The sequence below is a fragment of the Schistocerca gregaria genome, chromosome 3 (genome assembly GCF_023897955.1).
Source record: "Schistocerca gregaria isolate iqSchGreg1 chromosome 3, iqSchGreg1.2, whole genome shotgun sequence".
Lineage (NCBI taxonomy): Eukaryota > Metazoa > Arthropoda > Insecta > Orthoptera > Acrididae > Schistocerca > Schistocerca gregaria.
This window is the reverse complement of record NC_064922.1, coordinates 936,911,867-936,932,154: the sequence shown is the minus strand read 5'-3', so window position 1 is coordinate 936,932,154 and position 20,288 is coordinate 936,911,867. Positions and strand designations below refer to the sequence as shown.

Genomic DNA, 20,288 nt, shown 5'->3' with positions numbered 1-20,288 from the left:
TGGTTCTACTGGGACCTGAAGGTAAAAATTATTCTTATTTCCTCTGGCTTCCACACCCCCACCCCCACCCCCCTAAAAAAAGTTCAGTTCATTTATTTGCGGATGTGGGATGCCTCAAGATATCCATTAACAAAAGATAGGCAAACAACAGAAACTTAATATTTATACTGTATTAACAATAAACTGTCACTATACTGCTTAGTGTCAATCATGCTTATGTCAGCGAAATTTAATCAAATTAATTGGAATGAAGGCTGCTACCCTGAAAACACTGCTGCCTACCCATTTATACAAAATAGTTGATGCATCCTCATTTAGTCATATAGTTAATAGCTGCTGTTTATCCCCTATTGTTTGCTAAATATGTGTTTCATTATATTGACATTTTTCAAAGAAAATAGCGATCTACATCTGTACATACCAGGTCCTCAGTATAGTACATTACTATTTCTCATACATCAACACAATGAACAGTGGCACTTGTCATGTAGGTAGCAGAACTTTACAACTTCTTTAAGCCAGGCACTCAGATAATTTGTATAAAAAGTGGCAAATGAGATAAGTTTATTTCTTCTCTTTTGAGTTGTTTGAGATTCTCAGTTGCTTGCTGTATATTAGATGAGAGCTTGTAGAATACCTCTAGATCTTCACTAGAAGAGGCAAAGCTATTAATAGAAGAGGCCATACCTGCGCAGTTTGAAACAACTGTAATTCCACCAACCTCTCTCTCTGAAATCAGTAAAATAATAAACTCACTGAAAAGTAAAAGCTCTTACGGAATTGATGGCATTTCCAGCAAAGTACTTAAAGCTTGTTCCCCACAGATAAGTAGGATTCTCAGCCACGTATGTAATAGCTCTTTGGAGCAGGGTGTTTTCCCTGATAGACTGAAATATGCCATTGTAAAACCATTGCATAAAAAGGGGGATACGTCGGATGTCAACAACTACCTCTCAATCTCTCTTCTGACAGCTCTATCAAAAATTTTTGAGAAAGTAATGTATTCAAGAGTAGCCTCCCATATTTGTAAAAATAAAGTACTAACAAAATGTCAGTTTGGTTTTCAGAAAGGCTTTTCAACAGAAAATGCTATATATGCTTTCACTGATCAAATATGAAATGCTCTGAATAACCGGACCTCACCCATTGGTATTTTTTGTGATCTCTCAAAGGCCTTTGATTGTGTAAATCATGGAATTCTTTTAGATAAGCTAAATCATTATGGTTTGAGTGGGGCAGTGCACAAATGGTTTAATTCATACTTAACTGGAAGAATGCAGAAAGTTGAAATAAGTGGTTCGTGTAATGTTAAAACAACAGCTGATTCCTCAAACTGGGGTGCTATCAAGCACGGGGTCCCACAGGGTTTGGTCTTAGGTCCTTTACTGTTCTTGATATACATTAATGACTTACCATTCCACATTGATGAAGATGCAAAGTTAGTTCTTTTTGCTGATGATACAAGTATAGTAATAACATCCAAAAACCAAGAACTAAGTGATGTAATTGTAAATGATGTTTTTCACAAAATTATTAAGTGGTTCTCAGCAAACGGACTCTCTTTAAATTTGATAAAACACAGTATATACAGTTCCGTACAGTAAATGGCACAACTCCAGTAATAAATATAGAATTTGAACAGAAGTCTGTAGCTAAGGTAGAATTTTCAAAATTTTTAGGTGTGTCCATTGATGAGAGGTTAAACTGGAAGCAACACATTGATGATGGTCTGCTGAAACGTCTGAGTTCAGCTACGTATGCTATTAGGGTTATTGCAAATTTTGGTGATAAGAATCTCAGTAAATTAGCTTACTATGCCTACTTTCATTCACTGCTTTCGTATGGCATCATATTCTGGGGTAATTCATCGTTGAGTAGAAAAGTATTCATTGCACAAAAACGTATAATCAGAATAATTGCTGGAGCCCACCCACGATCATCCTGCAGATATCTATTTAAGGATCTAGGGATCCTCACAGTAACCTCACAGTATATATATTCCCTTATGAAATTTGTTGATAATAATCCAACCCAATTCAAAACTAATAGCAGTGTGCATACCTATAACACCAGGAGAAAGGATGATCTTCACTATGCAGGGTTAAATCTGACTTTGGCACAGAAAGGGGTAAATTATGCTGTCACAAAAGTCTTTGGGCACCTACCAAACAGCATCAAAAGCCTGACAGATAGCCAACTAACATTTAAAAATAAATTAAAAGAATTTCTAAATCATTAGTGTCATGCAATATTTTGTGTAATGTAATTTCTTGTACAGACATCTTTTATTAACCTGACACGTTCCACATCATTACGAAGTGTCGTATTCATGATCTATGGAACAAGTATTAATCTAATCGAAACTAATGTCTGCTGGTGCTGCATTTGGTTGTTTATCGGTGGGCGCAATGCTTACTGCCCCAGTGAGGAAGTTGTTATTTAATTTTGTCAATATTGACTTGAAAGTAACTCCATTTCTACCAAAGCTATAATCTGGGGACTCAGTTTTTTTTGAAAAGCTTAAAAATCAACTCTAGACTACAGCTTGTCCTCGGAAGTTAAAGCTGCCTCCAATCTTGGGAGCTATCCATCCCTTATTCTTGCTTCTGTTCAGTTCTAATGCTGTTTGTTGTAGGACAAGACTGAAAGGACCATAGGGTTATGTTTAAAAAAAGACTTAATTTTTTAAATTTATGCTGTCTACTTTATAAATTTCTTCTCCTTTATAAAATTCTTATTGTAATTTCTCTTTAAACACCAGGATTTGATTGAGTCATTGTTTACAATTCTACAACACAATGCTTCATTCCATCATCTGTAGCTAACCTATCAGTATATTCTATTGTTAACATTTTATCACCATGGTCATATTACCATCGGCTAACTAAATTATTGCAAGTTGTTTGGTCCAGAAACAAGTTGTCAATGGCTGTTGCAGTGTTTCCTCCAGTCCCTGTAGGGGAATTTTGCTGTGACAAATAATTCAAAGCTGGACATCAAATAAATAAATGCACTTGATCTCTACTTTATGACAAAAAATCACCATTAAAGTTTCCACAAACACCAATCTTCCAGTTAAGTTTGCATAACAATATTAAAGCTCTCTCTAGGTGGTTTGTGAAGCTTTAAGGTACTTCCTACTCATGACTCGTAGACAGTCAGCCCTACAAATTTGTGTGCTTCCTGATATGTTACTGTGGCACGACATTCAAAGTGCTGTTCAAACTATATTCATTTACGTGAAGGGCATGGGACTTGACTCCATTCTTTGCATGTATAGACACTCCCTCATTTTCATGTCAGTTTCACAGTAGTGTGATATTTCTGAATGATTATTTTGAAACACTATGTACACATTAGCTGTACAAAATTGTTTATTTAACAAGGTTCCTCACTTTTTCTTATCTACTTCATTCCGTTCTACAAATTCCAACTTTTCCCTTGTGCCTTCCTGTCCCCAACTTATTGCATTCCCTAAGTACCTCTTCTCCCAACTGCCATCTTCTCTCACCCATATTATCCCAATTATATTTACTCTTCTCTTACTTTTTCATATTCCACCTGTAGATTTAAGGGAAAGGCCAGATTTAAATATTCTGAACCTAGAAATCCATTTCATGAATCTGTCTGCTAAATTTTTGTGTCGTGTTTCATCCGAAGCTAAATAACAGTTCTTCTCGTATCTTATACAGTACAGATGTTTACCTATCTATCTGTCTATCTATCTGTCTGTCTGTGTTTAATATTTTATTTGTTGGTATGCAGATTTCTAATTTTAAATTAATTTTTGAATCTTGAACTTCGGGAAAAGGTGGATATTTTACAAAGAATTAAAAGATATTTTTGTGCTAAGTGTAAACGTCTAAAAAGAAACATTAAATCACTCACAGGTCACATTAGGCAATTTAATGTCCTTGCTGTGGGAATCTTTTCAAGCTTGTGGTTGTAAAATATGCATTGCCATCATTTTAAGACAGCATGTAATGTGCTTTGTATGATATAACATATGTCAGTTGATATGTGTGTGTGATAGAGAGTTTTTATGTTCCATATTTACTACCCAGTTAATGGAAACAGCAATGGCAGTATTCCATTCTTGGATGGACCTTTTTATCCAGCAGCTTTAACAAGTTTGAATAATGGTACCTCTATTACAAGTGGTTGTGGTCGGGTGAACATCATGGGAACAATTGTTCAAGATTCTGCTCCATACTTGTTTCCATTTATAATTGAATACAGCCTAATTGGTGCTGCTGTGATTTATGTTATGTGGAGACACATTGGACGTCATCCCAGGTTGGTATCCTTGGTGTATGCATGCAAAATAATGCTGTAAAAAATACAATGATTTAATAATAATAATACAAATAGTGTAATTTTAATGCTGATGTACCATGTAACATAAGGGGAGTGCTGTATGCAGGGAATTGCAAGTCAAGCTGAAATTTCAGAACTACTCATCAGTGATGCAAATGCACACAACTGGAAAATGTGGTGCCAGAGACATAAAACCTGGATTACGGCACAATGTTAGAAAGTCATTTGGTCAGACGAGTCTTGTTTCAAACTATTTCTGACTTTCTGGCCAAGTTTACGTCCCAAAAATGAAACATCATTGGAGTTCAGTGACGCTTTGGGCAGCCATTTGTGGTATTCCCCAGACTCCTAGTTAACTCTACAAGGTCACATTATGGCCAAGGACTACGTGCCCATTTTGGGTGAACATTTCCACTCCATGGTTGAATGTCCAATGGTGATGCTGTGAACCAAAATGACAGGGCCACAGTTCACACAGCTGGCATTGTCCAGGACTGACTCTTGTGAGCACAAGGATATAGTATTATGTCTCCCATGGCTACCGAAGTCACCATATCTCAATATAATTGAGCTTTTGTGGTCTGCTTTGGAGAGAAGGATGTGTGATTGCTATCCAGTGTGTGATCACTATCCGTCTCCATCACCATTACCTTGACTTGGCACTATGTTGTGGGAAGAATGATATAACATTCCCTTGAAAACCACAGAGGAGCAGTATTTATCTATTCCAAGACAACTGAAAGCTGTTTTGAATGCCAACACATTTCTTAGACTGTATTAGGCATGCGAGTGTGTTTTTTTGGTGTTTCCATATTTTTTTCTCCTTCCAGCTGTACCCCGGAGATACTAAAAGGTATCAGATAGATTATATAATGGTAAGACTGAGATTTAGGAATGAGGTTTTAAATTGTAAGACATTTCCAGGGGCAGATGTGAACTCTGACCACAATCTATTGGTTATGAACTGTAGATTAAATTGAAGAAACTGCAAAAAGGTGGGAATTTGAGGAGATGGGACCTGGATAAACTGAAAGAGTTTCAGGAAGAGCATAAAGGAACAATTGACAAGAATGTGGGAAAGAAATACAGTAGAAGAAGAATGGGTAGCCTTGAGGGATGAAGTGGTGAAGGCAGCAGAGGATCAAGTAGGTACAAAGACGAGGGCTAGTAGAAATCCTTGGGTGAAAGAAGAAATACTGAATTTAATTGATGAAAGGAGAAAATATAAAAATGCAGTAAGAGAAGCAGGCAAAAAGGAATACAAACGTCTCAAAAATGAGATTGACAAGTAGTGCAAAATGGCTAAGCAGGCATGGCTAGAGGACAAACGTAAGGATGTAGAGGCTTATCTCACTAGGGGCAAGATAGATACTGCCTACAGGAAAATTAAAGAGACCTTTGGAGAAAAGAGAACTACTTGTATGAGTATCAAGAGCTCAGATAGGAACCCAGTTCTAAGCAAAGAAGGGAAAGCAGAAAGGTGGAAGGAGTACACAGAGGGACTACACAAGGGAGATGTTCTTGAGGACAATATTATGGAAATGGAAGAGGATGTAGATGAAGATGAAATGGGAGATATGATGCTGCGTGGAGAATTTGAAAGACCTAAGTAGAAACAGGGCCCCGGGAGTAGACAACATTCCATTAGAACTACTGATAGCCTTGGGACAGCCAGGCCTAACAAAACTCTACCATCTGGTGAGCAAGATGTATGAGACATGCAAAATACCCTCAGACTTCAAGAAGAATATAATAATTCCAATCCCAAAGAAAGCAGGTGTTGACAGATGTGAAAATTACCGAACTATCAGTTTAATAAGCCACGGCTGCAAAATACTAACTCTTTACAAATGAATGGAAAAACTGGTAGAAGCCGACCTCAGTTTGGATTCTGTAGAAATGTTGGAACACGTGAGCAATACTGACCCTACGACTTATCTTAGAAGATAAATTAAGGAAAGGCAAACCTATGTTTCTAGTATTTGTAGACTTAGAGTTTTTGGCAATGTTGACTGGAAAACTCTCCCTCAAATTCTGCAAGTGGCAGGGGTAAAATACAGGGAGTGAAAGGCTATTTACAATTTGTACATAAACCAGATGGCAGTTATAACAATTGAAGGGCATGAAGGGGAAGTGGTGGTTATTCAATCTGTATATTGAACAAGCAGTAAAGGGAACAAAAGAAAAATTCAGAGTAGGAATTAAAATCAATGGATAAAAAAAAAAACTTTGAGGTTCGCCGATGACATTGTAATTGTGTCAGAGACAGCAAAGGACTTGGAATGGACAGTGTCTTGAAGGGAGGATATAAGATAAACATCAACAAAAGCAAAACGAGGATAATGGAATGTAGTCGAATTACATTGGGTGATGCTGCGGAAATTCGATTGGGAAATGAGATGCTTAAAGTAGTAAATGAGTTTTGCTATTTGGGGAGCAAAATAACGGATGATGGTCGAAGTAAAGAGGATATAAAATGTAGACTGGTAATGGCAAGGAAAGCGTTTCTGAAGAAGAGGTAAATAAAGTATAGATTTAAGTGTCAGGAAGTCTTTTCTGAAAGTAGTTGTATGGAGTGTAGCCATGTATGGAAGTGAAGCATGGACGATAAATAGTTTGGACAAGAAGAGAATAGAAGCTTTCGAAATGTGCCATGAAAAAGTAAAAAGAGATAACTTGGACAAAGGCACTTATAACAACTTCAAAGGACATTATAGATCACAAATTAGAATAGCCAAATGTCGGGCAGATGAACATTACATTGAAAACTCAAATAAACAGCCTACAGGACTATAGAAATGGAGTTGGGTACTGATATAAATTGTGAAAAAACCACAATTGTTGTTAATATCACAGCAGAGGAATTTAATCAATTTTTTGTCGAGACAGTAAACCCCACTACAACTGCAACTTCCGGTCAGCATATTTCCAATTCAACATAGGCTGCTAATCTAGACCTGATTTCTGAAACCAGTTTCTTCAAAATTGTGCAAACACTGTGCCAACACCCAAGTGGACACAAATACAAATATGTGATGTGGTTAAATCAACGACAAAACTAGAAAATTAAAAATCTCAAGATATTTATGGCTTATCAAATTTTGTGATTAAAAAAATAGTGGCTCTCATATCGAACCCTCTTTATACACTAATAAACTGGATGTATGCTGGTGGCCATTTTCCTAAGCATCCAAAAAGAACAGTTGTCATCCATATTCATAAAAAGGGTAATAAGTGATGCACCAATAATTATCATTCAATTTCATTCTCTCCTATTCTCTCCTAAATAATAGAATACTGCATACAATGGGGTATTTGCAGACTTTTATCTGAAAGCAGTATTCCGAATCAATCTCAAAATGGTTTTGGTCCAAATTATCAACAATGAAAGCAGTTGAAGACATCATTTCTGTTATACAAACCTCATTTGAACCAAAGATATCTGCTGAAGCAATTCTAGTTTACCTAAGCAATGCATTTGATTTGGCACACCGTACAATACTACTGGAGAAACTTTGGTGCTATGGAGCAGACCCTTAAAACTCTCTCAAAATCCTGTCTCAGTGACAGGAAACAAATTCTAGTTTACAATAACCAGAAGTCCCAATACTTAAACGTAACAGGAGGCATTCCTCAGGGTTCCGTGCTTGCTTGTTAACTTTTTATAATATTTGCGAGTGATTTTCCCAGCAACAAACCCTGTAAATCTGTGCTTTATGCTGATGACACAACATTCATTAGTTCTCTGAAAGACATAAATAAATTGAAACTGGAAAACAGAGTACTTTAACCTGTCTAACACATGGTTCAAAGCCAGTGAGCTATCCATCAACTATGAAGAGACAGTAAACATCATTTTCAGTTTATCAAGCAGTGAAACTGAGTGCTGAACTGTTAAGCTGCATGGTATATATATCTTGGTTCATAATGAACTTGGGGCAAACAGATAGATACTAAATTATTTCTAACTGTGAACTATTTTGTATTTACCTTAATGTGTCAGTAGTTTATTTGATACTTCTGTATATTTTTTCTACACACTGTGAAATTAAGAAATTGTTCTCTGGTGTTTATTTTATGTGCCTTGTATTATTATTATTATTATTATTATTATTAGTGTGTGTATTGTAATTATGTCGACAAAATGTATTTGTACAGTATATGTGAACTCCCAATGATGACACTGATTGCAAAAAAAGGCTCAAAGATGGATCAAAATAAATAAATAGAGGAGGGATACAGCAAAATACTGTACTAGATGCAGATTAGAAGGGGTACAAGGGGTTGCTTTTCATTACTAATAACCATAATTTTAAAGGTACTTATCGAAGGTCACTTGTAGACTGAGTTTTGTTTCATGGAAGCCCCTGTTTGTGATGTCAGATTCAGAAAGAGATTTGACCTTTAAGTTTTAGTTAATGTGTTTATTGGGAAAATAAATACATCACAACATATAAATGTTATTGTGGCATTTGCAAGACAGAACAAACATTAATAAAACATAGATCATTGATTTACAAGTTGTTGAATAAGTCCCATTGGCCCTTATTCCTTGGGATGGCCATTCAAACTTCTATCTAACATTGTGTTTCACAATATCTTTCCTGTATTCTAAGTTAACCCCTTCTAGAACTAAAAATATATTTGGTTATTTGACCTTAACTGAGCTACTCATGATCTTGAATAGTGTATCATTTTATAACTGAAATTTGCCACTCTTTTGAAATCTCCAGCCAAAAATTAGGGTTCCCTCTTTAAAACATCGCTGTAACTTCAAATCGCCTTGAAAATCATGTTCAAGGTCATGTCCATTAGTAGCAATGCCACCTACAACTTCGCCACCTACAACTTTTATCCAAAACATTTTGCTGTATCTCATCTCCATCCCAAGTTATTCCCCATTATGGATTAAACTGGTCCATCCTATATATTTAGGTGTCCATTTATTTGACTTGGATTTTCCTTGTATTGGACTGGCAAATCTTATTCCAACATAAAATGGTTCTTTGATTAATAAATAATTCTATTCTATACTATACTATGCTATCTACACTACTACACTCAATACAGATCACTCACTGAACTGCTGAATCTATTTCTGTATCCTTACTGTCAATTACCACAGCCTAGTACTTTGTGTTTATAATTGATCTTGCAGTGATTTATATCATATTCCTTGAGAAGGCTTCTTGTTGCATGGTACAGCCGATAACTTAATTGATTAGCATAGAAACACTTTTTCATCTTCAGTCTGTTTCTTACAAAAATAGAAATTATGTTGTTCTGACTGTACATGTTGTTGCCAGATATGTGGAACAGGAAGATTTGGAACAACGGCTGGAAGCAATGTTATCACGAAGAGCAGTGGCAATGGCACAAGCACGTCGCCAAGGCCGTGTAGACTGTGTAGGTGCTAGCAAAGGCCTGTTCTGTGGCCTCCTGCTTTTGGTTGCATCTCTTATTTGTCTCATACTTTTCTTTGTGATGATACATCATCAAGATTATGGACTGCTTGCAATATACCTGGCAGATGTTTCTCACTGTGTGTTGATGTCTCTCAGCATAATAGCTACTATTGTTGGCTTCATCAGGTAAGCAGCTTATTTGTTAAGTGTGAATTAGTATCATTCTATTTGGTGCCATTTCCCAGTTCATTGCCACTCTGTTCCTACCCCTGTCTCTCCCCCTTCTCCCTTTATTCCTATTCTCAGATTACAGCATGCAGAATCACATAAAATTATACCTTTTAGACAGGAAATGAGTTGTCACACAGTTAATAACTGCAGATCGAATTACACTCCTGTTACTACCAGAGTCCCATAAGATTCTGTCCTGGGTCTTTACTTTTCTAATACATGTGTGAATATTTCTTTGCATTCTGCACAGTAATTATACAAAAACAAAACGATATTAAAGGAAAGCAAAACTGAAACTGTATGCTCTTTTCCTCAATGAAGTGAGTAAAAAGCAAATGAGGGTGTCTCAGTCAGATTAGTAGGAATACATTTGTACTCACAACTGAAGAGGGTGTGCACAAATACACTAGTTATACACTAAAATATTGTGAGTGATTCTTTTATTATGCAAGTCAAAATGCTGTGTAAAAAGGGAGCAGCTTTCTCATCATACTATGATTTATTCCACTCTCTCTTAACACAATGAAAATATCTTATAGGGTGACTCTTCTGATGCAAAAATATTGTTTATGTGCCAAAACAAGTTGTGAGGACAATTTACAGCAGTCATTACAAATGGAAAGAAACTCATGCCAGTCACATTTCAAAGAACAAAAAATATGAACAGTAACCTCCCTCAATATAAAAACCTGTCACCTATTAATAGAAAAAGCAGCAGACCTTGATAGTGAGTAACTTATAATATCCTTACTTTGAGAACCTATTACACAATATATGTTTTTATGAGGTAGAAGAGTTGTGTAATAGTATAGTTCCTAATGTGTGGTGTTCTAATTCTGATATGTAATTTGTGATGCACACATCAAAATAACAGAAAAAATATTGAATTTAATTGATTTAAGGAGAAAATATAAAAATGCAATAAGTGAAGCAGGCAAAAAGGAATACAAACGTCTCAAAAATGAGATCGACAGGAAGTGAAAATTGGCTAAGCAGGAATGGCTAGAGGACAAATGTAAGGATGGAGAGGCACATCTCACTAGGGGTAAGATAGATACCGCCTACAGGAAAATTAAAGAGACCTTTGGAGAAAAGAGAACCACTTGTTTGAACATCAAGAGCTCAGATGGAAACCCAGTTCTAAGCAAAGAAGGCAAAGCAGAAAGGTGGAAGGAGTATATAGAGGGTCTATACAAGGGCGATGTACTTGAGGACAATATTACAGAAATGGAAGAGGATGTAGATGAAGATGAAATGGGAGATACAATACTGCGTGAAGAGTTTGACAGAGCACTGAAAGACCTGAGTCGAAACAAGGCGCCCGGAGTAGACAACATTTCATTGGAACTACTAATGGCCTTGGGAGAGCCAGTCCTGACAAAACTCTACCATCTGGTGAGCAAGATGTAAGAAACAGGCGAAATACCCTCAGACTTCAAGGAGAATATAATAATTCCAATCCCAAAGAAAGCAGGTGTTGACAGATGTGAAAATTACCGAACAATCACTTTAATAAGCCATAGCTGCAAAATACTAACACAAATTCTTTACAGACGAATGGAAAAACTAGTAGAAGCCGACCTTGGGGAAGATCAGTTTGGATTCCGTAGAAATACTGGAACACGTGAGAGAATACTGACCTAACGACTTATCTTAGAAGAAAGATTAAGGAAAGGCAAACCTACGTTTCTAGCATTTGTAGACTTAGAGAAAGCTTTTGACAATGTTGACTGGAATACTCTCTTTCAAATTCTAAAGGTGGCAGGGGTAAAATACAGGGAGTGAAAGGCTATTTACAATTTGTACAGAAACCAGATGGCAGTTATAGGAGTCGAGGGACATGAAAGGGAAGCAGTGGTTGGGAAGGGAGTGAGACAGGGTTGTAACCTCTCCCCTATGTTATTCAATCTGTATATTGAGCAAGCAGTAAAGGAAACAAAAGAAAAATTTGGAGTAGGTATTAAAATTCATGGAGAGGAAGTAAAAACTTTGAAGTTCACCGATGACACAGTAATTCTGTCAGAGACAGCAAGGGACTTGGAAGAGCAGTTGAATGGAATGGACAGTGTCTTGAAAGGAGGATATAAGATGAACAAAAGCAAAACGAGGATAATGGAATATTGTCGAATAAAGTCAGGTGATGCTGAGGGAATTAGATTAGGAAATGAGACACTTAAAGTAGTAAAGGAGTTATGCTACTTAGGGAGCAAAATAACTGATTATGGTTGAAGTAGAGAGGATATAAAAGGTAGATTGGCAATGCCAAGGAAAGCGTTTCTGAAGAAAAGTAATTTGTTAACATCGAGTATAGATTTAAGTGTCAGGAAGTCTTTTCTGAAAGTATTTGTATGGAGTGTAGCCATGTATGGAAGTGAAACATGGACGATAAATTGTTTAGACAAGAAGAGAACAGAAGCTTTCAAAATGTGGTGCTACAGAAGAATACTGAAAATTAGGTGGATAGATCACATAACTAATGTGGAATTATTGAATAGGATTGGGGAGAAGAGAAGTTTGTGGCACAACTTGACGAGAAGAAGGGATCGGTTGGTAGGACATGTTCTGAGGCATCAAGGGATCACCAATTTAGTATTGGAGGGCAGCGTGGAGGGTAAAAATCGTAGAGGGAGACCAAGAGATGAATACACTAAGCAGATTCAGAAGGATGTAGGTTGCAGTAGGTACTGGGAGATGAAGCAGCTTGCACAGGATAGAGTAGCATGGAGACCTGCATCAAACCAGTCTCGGGACTGAAGACCACAACAACAACAACAACAACAACAATGACAACAACAACATCATCAAAACCCAAATTTTGTAAGTGACAGTGGTTGGTGCATAAATAAATAAAGAGATACTTACCTTTATGATGTTCATTGTCATTTTTACATGAAATTGGCCTACATTTGCTTGCAAATCTATGTTAAAATATGTTTTCAGTGATAACTACATACAGTAGATGTTACACTCTGTTCACTATAATAGCAGAATGGCTGCTGGAAGTAGTTAATGTAGATCTAACTAATGGGCTTTGTTTCCACAGGCTCTCAATTGAGGATGTCCATAATTGTAACTTAAGTTTGCATCATGAAAATATGCTCAAGACCAAGCTGCTAGATGATCATACTCCCAGTGAAAGCCTTGCAGTGGTGGCACTGAAACTAATATGTGCCATATATGAGGACCTTCCTGTTGCAGGATAAGATATTCCAATGATAGTAACTAAATAGTATGAGCTAGGAGATCATATGAAATAGGCTTGATCTCAAGTCTTTCATATGAATATGATCCATGTGGCTAGGGGTTGGGACAGGACTGGCATAAGGATGGACCAGGATAAGTTATAGATTGGACTTGTGACAGAATACCAATTTCTAGGAATGGATAGAAAGAATTTTAAAAGAACAGTCAAAAATAGTTGATGCCCTGGCCTCTCCACATATCTCCTAATTTTAATGTATTTACTTAAATAAATAGCAGTATTAATAGTGGCTGGTTGCTGTTTTCTTCTTTGTAAGAATCAACCTACATTAATTGTATACAGCCACAGTCTCACCATGTCAGTTTTAGACAAAATAGCATTAGGCATACCTCGCCAGGTACTGAGAAATGTTCATAATTTCAAAAGATGCAAAATAAACCTAACAAAGACAATCCTCAACATCAAGTACAACAAGCAATGTCTATTAGCACAAGTAACCCCAAACTACCTAAAAGTAAAGATTAATGCAGGTAACAGCACTGCAAAAATAGTAAAAGCTAAATGTGAAATCATGTGGCTGAAGACAGAGATAAAAATGCAACACAAAAAGAAAGATCTCCTCAACAGACAACTGTACAATCTGCACTTGCAACTTAGCAATTCCCTCTCCAGCCTACAATTCTCCTACATATTGCAATTCATTGAAGACATCATTTCTAAAGAACGCCAGAAAATAACTTGTAGGCATAACAAAAAACTTGACAGCCTGAAAAGTAAAAAAAGGTAGCTTCAGTGCCAAAAATCCCCATTCTAACCTACATCAGTTCCATGAAAGAGTTATTAATTCAACTAACATCACTTTTACAAATACTGAACTAGCCCTCATAAACAAAGGTCTTAAGCACAACATAAAACCAAATCTTAATGGCAATAACCTAACGGCGCTATTTACTTAAATAAATAGCAGTATTAATAGTGGCTGGTTGCTGTTTTCTTCTTTGTAAGAATCAACCTACATTAATTGTATACAGCCACGATCTCACCGTGTCAGTTTTAGACAAAATAGCTTTCTCCTAATTTTCCTTTTGTAAAATGGTCCTTCTATGAAATGTTCTGTTGTATTAGATTCTTTCACATTCAGTAAGTCCTTTAATTTTGATGTTCCATATCTATGGTAAAGCAGTTTTACTGAGATATTTTTTATTTCATTCTCTCTTCAATCAGCATTGTGGGTAAAATCTTCTCAGGAATTGTTGAAAGGAAAGTGCGAGTATTAGTTGGGGACAACTTGGATGAAAATAAGTGTGGGTTTAGGCCTCTTATAGGTTGTCAGGACCAGATCTTTAGCTTACGGCAAATAATGGAGAATTGTTAAGGGTGGAACAGGGAATTGTATCTATGCTTTATAGATCTAGAAAAGGCATATGACCAGGTTCGTAGGAGGAAGTTATTGTCTGTTCTACAATATTATGGAATAGGAGACAAACTTTTGCAAGCAATTAAAGGTCTTTACATGGATAGTCAGGCAGCAGTTAGAGTTGACGGTAAATTGAGTTCATGGTTCAGAGTAGTTTCAGGGGTAAGGCAAGGCTGCAACCTATCTCCACTGTTGTTCATATTATTTATGGATCATATGTTGAAAACAATAGACTGGATGGGTGAGATTAAGATATGTGAACACAAAATAAGCAGTCTCACATATGGAGATGACTTAGTTGTGATGGCAGATTTGATTGAAAGTTTGCAAAGTAATATTTCAGAGCTAGATCAGAAATGTAAGGACTATGGTATGAAGATTAGCATCTCCAAAACGAAAGTAATGTCAGTGGGAAAGAAATATAAATGGATTGAGTGCCTAATAGGAGGAACAAAGTTATAACAGGTGGATGGTTTCAAGTACTTGGGATGCATATTCTCACAGGATGGTAACATAGTGAAAGAACTGGAAGCGAGGTGTAGCAAAGCTAGTGCAGTGAGCACTCAGCTACGATCTACTCTCTTCTGCAAAAAGGAAGTCAGTGCCAAGACTAAGTTATCTGTGCAACGTTCAATCTTTCGACCAACTTTGTTGTATGGGAGCGAAAGCTGGGTGGATTCAGGTTACCTTATCAATAAGGTTGAGGTTACGGATATGAAATTAGCTAGGATGATTGCAGGTACTAGTAGATGGGAACAATGGCAGGAGGGAAAATGATACTATAAGGGATAGTACCAAATAATGTAGACCACACAACAAGGCTCCTCCTACATTGTGTGTCTATAATGTTGTTGATTCACAGTTCCAGTTTCACAGACCACAGTTTATACAAGTAAAGAGATGCACATCTATTTCTTCATAAACATATGTGGAAGAGATCTAATGCAATCATAAATTGGAGGAAAACTATTTGTTGGACATACAGTGAGAGAAATATGCTATTAACAGTGTGCATGATCTAAGGTGCTGTACAGTCACCGAAATTAATTACACTGTCCAGTACATAATTGTGGTCCAACATTAACACTTTGAGGTTACAGATACAATACATAGACATTACACATATGATGCCAGAGTGTGGATTTTCACATGAGGTGCTATGTGTTGGATACCCCACCCGGTACTGTCACCTTAACCAACATATTTGTGTTGTCAGAGTGCTAACCGGTCACAGACGTTTGTTTTGCACTTAGAGCTTATTCCTGTAATTACTGACTGCATAACATAGAGATGCTGTCTGTTTGGTTGCCAATTGCTGACTGCAGACTTTGGTGGGAGGTGTGACTACTTAAAGACAGAAGAATATGATATGATTTCTGAAACTAGTTATTAATTTTAAAACTGGCTTGGCTAGATTTTGCTATTTTGTGTGGCCTATATGGCTTTACTATTATCTGGTTTACAAAAAATGTTTAAGGTTAGATCATAAAATTATACACAGCATTATTATGCTTCTAAGTATGATGTACTTGATTACAAGTATGGCATGCACCTTGAAATCAATCTTCTATTATTGTAAATTATTCAAAATTGTAATTAGAGACATAATTAATTAGTGAAAGGTGTTGTCTGATTCTTGAAAGAATATAGCTACCAAAATTATATTCTCAAAGTTTAGAATCTTGTAGGCTTAAAGCAAAATAGGCGATCAAAATTATGAGCATCTAAACTTTTAATGACAGTTAGTTTGTAAGTTAATTAGTTTCAGATAATTTAAAAGATGTTCCTATGAAAGTTGAGAATGTCTGCCTTTGAATGAGTGGTAATAATATGTCATATGCTGCCCATAAGCTAAAAATTTCTTCCCATTAGACATTGTAGTAAATTTAATAAGCATTCACTTTTAATTTCTCAGGGTTCTAGTGAAACTAATTGCATCATTGTATTCAGACAGATAAGAGGGAAAAAAAATTAGAGATTTAAAAGAAATTTGACATAAATAACAATTTGACATATTCCTCTACATATTAGATGTACATATTATGTATGCAGCTGCATTAGATACACAATGAAAGACAAAAAAAAAAAAAAAAAATTAGTTATTTATGGGAGCAGAAAACATAGCAGACAGACTGATTTCCAGCCTCCTATATTTTAAGTTGTTCTCTGTACTTCATATATTGGTGATGATTTAAGATATCAATATTCAATCCTTTGCTTCCTAAGTTACTGAAGAAATGTCTCTCTTCTTTTTCTTTTTTTTTTCTTACAGAGTGCAGAGTCTCAAATTCCGTGCTGAAGAGCAGAGTGATTTGAATGACATTCTCCTAAGAGTATCTGCATTTGGTCTGTTCGTGTATGCTGTATTTAGTGTGATAGCTGGCTCCTTGGCTGCTTTTCCACAAGAACCCAAGTTGCTAATTGTTTGCACTGGCTTACTGTCAATTGTTCAGGTGAGTTAAAATATTCTCTCTCTCTCTCTCTCTCTCTCTCTCTCTCTCTCTCTCTCTCTCTCTCTCTGAGTGAGTGAGTGAGTGAGTGAGTGAGTGAGTGAGTGAGTGAGTGAGTGAGTGAGTGAGTGAGTGTGTGTGTGTGTGTGTGTGTGTGTGTGTGTGTGTGTGTGTTCTTGAAGCAACACACTCCAGGGAAGTTCTCAGGAGGTACAAATGTTATATTTCCATATTTAATTAGCATTTGAAGTGATATATTGTGACAGCTGCCACACCACCCGGTCTGCCCAGACTGCTGTGCCAGCTTGACAGAAGTTAACAGCCACTTGTCAGCTGCCCGACCCCAATGCCTGGCTTGAGCTACAATTTCTTTGTTGCCTTTACCCACATTTCCTTTTACACCTCATAAGCATTAACTATACACCAAAAATTCTGTTCTTATCAGTTTAATGTGTGAAACGCCTCCACTGCAAGTGGTTTAGGTAATCAGTAGAAGCTCACACAGGCCTCCCAGTGACAGTGGGTCACAACCTGGCACTGCAGTTAGATGGCCAATGCCTATCTCTTGTCTCTACAAACACTCATTGTGAATCACTCTATCTGTTAGTGAAAACCATATCAAAATCCCTACAGGGTTTCCTTAGATGAGCCTAAAATTATAAGACAGAAACCACCATGAGGATTTCAGTTTATGTATGTGTGGAAGACATATAGAAGAAGACAATAGTAAAGGAAATTCCTGGATGGAAAAAATACATAAAATAGAGGAAAGGCAATCACTCACCTGTAGTGGACTGATGTGTGGCACACATAAACACATAACAGAAAAATCACACTAGCTTTCAAGTTCTTGCTCTTCCTCTAGTAAAAATACACACATACACAGACTCTTGTGGGTGTGGGATCTTCTGTATCACTCATCTGTGCTGCGTGTCCCACCAATATCAATCTGGCTGATTTCACTATTCTTCTAAAGAGTGGATCTTTATTTATAATATACCACCTCCTCCATCTTCCTCTTTCACAGGTTGGGCCAACAATTCTTCAAAGTACCTCTCTCTCAATGGCATCTACCATTCCGATATCCATAGATCTTCAGGATCATTGACTCACTGATGTCAGCCCAGATGTTTTTCACCCTTAGAGGTGGTGTAGGGATCAGAATTAAGTGCAACCGAAGGAAAAAAAGATATCAAAGGCAGAAGAGGAATGGTGAGAAGTATAAGAGACAAGAATAATAGTAACAAAATGTTAAATAAAGTTGGTAGTAGAAAACATCATTCAGAGATGATGGGATGGAGAATCAAAAGGAAAAAAAGAGAACTGGAAGACTGAGAAGAAAGAGGACAAAAGGATGTAATCTAAATAATGTACAGATAATCATTGAAAACGAAGGGTATTTCAGATCTATATTCATGTTTGCGAGATTCCATTTCCCCATAGATGATCTCTGCTTGTTATATTTATTTATTGTTCCAGTGATCCATGTTGTGACAATATCACACACATAAAAACAAAACAAAACAAAATGATCTCATATTACAATTAACAGTAACTTAGGTTCTACTACAGAAAATCAATTTTGAGAGATAAATAAATATTACAAAATAATAAGTGTTACAGAAAATAAATATTGCAAAATATGTGTTTACAACAAAGAATAGTCAGGATTAGAAATGTAGATTTGGGCATATATTTGCATTTAACAATACAAGAAATGTTAAACATTGTAGTTCAGGAACTCTTCTATCATATAAAATAACGATTAGAGTACCAGGTAGAAGGACTGGTGGCACACGTAAACACGTTCAGAGCACACAGGGGCAGGTACGAAGGCACGCACATTAACACGTCCAGAGCAGTTAAAGGGTTAAACAAGAGCTCATCTTCTACCAAACACTTAATTCTTGAAGGGAGGGCGTTTAAAATCTTACAGCCAGTGAAATGGACTCCTTTCTGTACCATGCTTAGATTTGCTTGTTCACAGTGGATATCATGTTTTCTTCTCATCTCATGCCTATCATAATCACTATTCAGTGTATTATTTTCTTTCATTATGAAGCATATCAAAGAGAATATATACTGCACAGTGGATGTAAGGATTCCAAATTTCTTAAAAAGATTCCTGCGTGTGGCTCTAAGAGGTACTCCACACATGAGCCTTATGGCTCTTTTTTGTGCACACAGTACATTTTTAGCCAGGGACTGATTACCCCAAAATATAATTCCATATGCCATAATGGCATGGAAATAACCATAACAGGCTGCCTTTGCAGTTTCCATTCTTCTATAAGAAGAAAAAATGCATCAGTCGTTGAGCTCAATCCTTTGCATAGATCCAGGATGTGGTTTGACCAGTTCAGTTTGTTGTCAATATACAAGCCTAGGTATTTCGGGGTATCCACCCTAGTAATCACCTATTTTTACTACTATTTCTTCATGTTTCAATGTTTTGTGGAACTGAATGTAGTTTATTTTGGTGTAATTTAAAGAAAGGTCATTAATGTTAAACCAGTTCACTGTTCCACTTGAAACCTTATTTGCTGTTTCCTCAAATTTATCTACTAAGTTATCAATAAGTAGTGTAGTGTCATCAACAAAAATGCTAAATCTGCAATTTCTGTACAGAGAGGCAGATCATTTACAAAGATCATAAAAAGTAGGGGGCCAAGAACTGAGCCTTGGGGCATTCCACATGTGATGGTACCTCATTCTAAAGATAATGGGACTCCATTTTGACTATCAACTACAGTTTTCTGTTTCCTGTTTGACAGGTACAAGTTAAGCCACTTCCCTGACGAACCACTTATACTGAGATGTGCAGCTTTTTGTAAAAGGATCTGGTGACAGACACAGTCAAACACTTTTGTTAGGTCACGAAAAATCCCAACCACCTTCTGTTTTTTGTTGATAGATTATAAGACGTTGCCAGCAAATGCAAATATTGCATCTTCTGTTGACAAACCTTTCTGAAATCCAAACTGACTTTCACAGGATATTTTGATCCCTGAGATGCTTAACTATCCTAGCATGCATTAGTTTCTCTAAAACCTTTGAAATACTTGTCAGTAGTGATATTGGCTGATAGTTAGCAGCATCCATCTTATCTCCCCTGTCATACAGCAGTTTTAGAACTGCATACTTAAGCCTCTCAGGAACTATTCCTTGCGTAGGTGATGCATCAAAAATGTGGCAAAGGACTTTACTTACATGGCTGCAGCAGTATTTAAATAATTTGTTAGAAATATCACCAATTGAAGCAAAGC

General features: G+C 36.6%; 1 protein-coding gene across 7 annotated transcripts in view; it reads left to right on the top strand.

Annotated features, from left to right (window-relative positions):
- LOC126355837 (proton channel OtopLc-like) overlaps positions 1 to 20,288 on the top strand; it is a 642,361-nt gene that overhangs the window by 583,657 nt on the left and 38,416 nt on the right. For all 7 annotated transcript variants that reach the window (XM_050006292.1, XM_050006296.1, XM_050006294.1 and 4 more), the window contains 3 exons: positions 4,065 to 4,296; positions 9,624 to 9,908; positions 16,845 to 17,025. In XM_050006292.1, the coding sequence (XP_049862249.1) occupies positions 4,065 to 4,296; positions 9,624 to 9,908; positions 16,845 to 17,025 (698 nt within the window). The remainder of the gene's footprint in view (positions 1 to 4,064; positions 4,297 to 9,623; positions 9,909 to 16,844; positions 17,026 to 20,288) is intronic.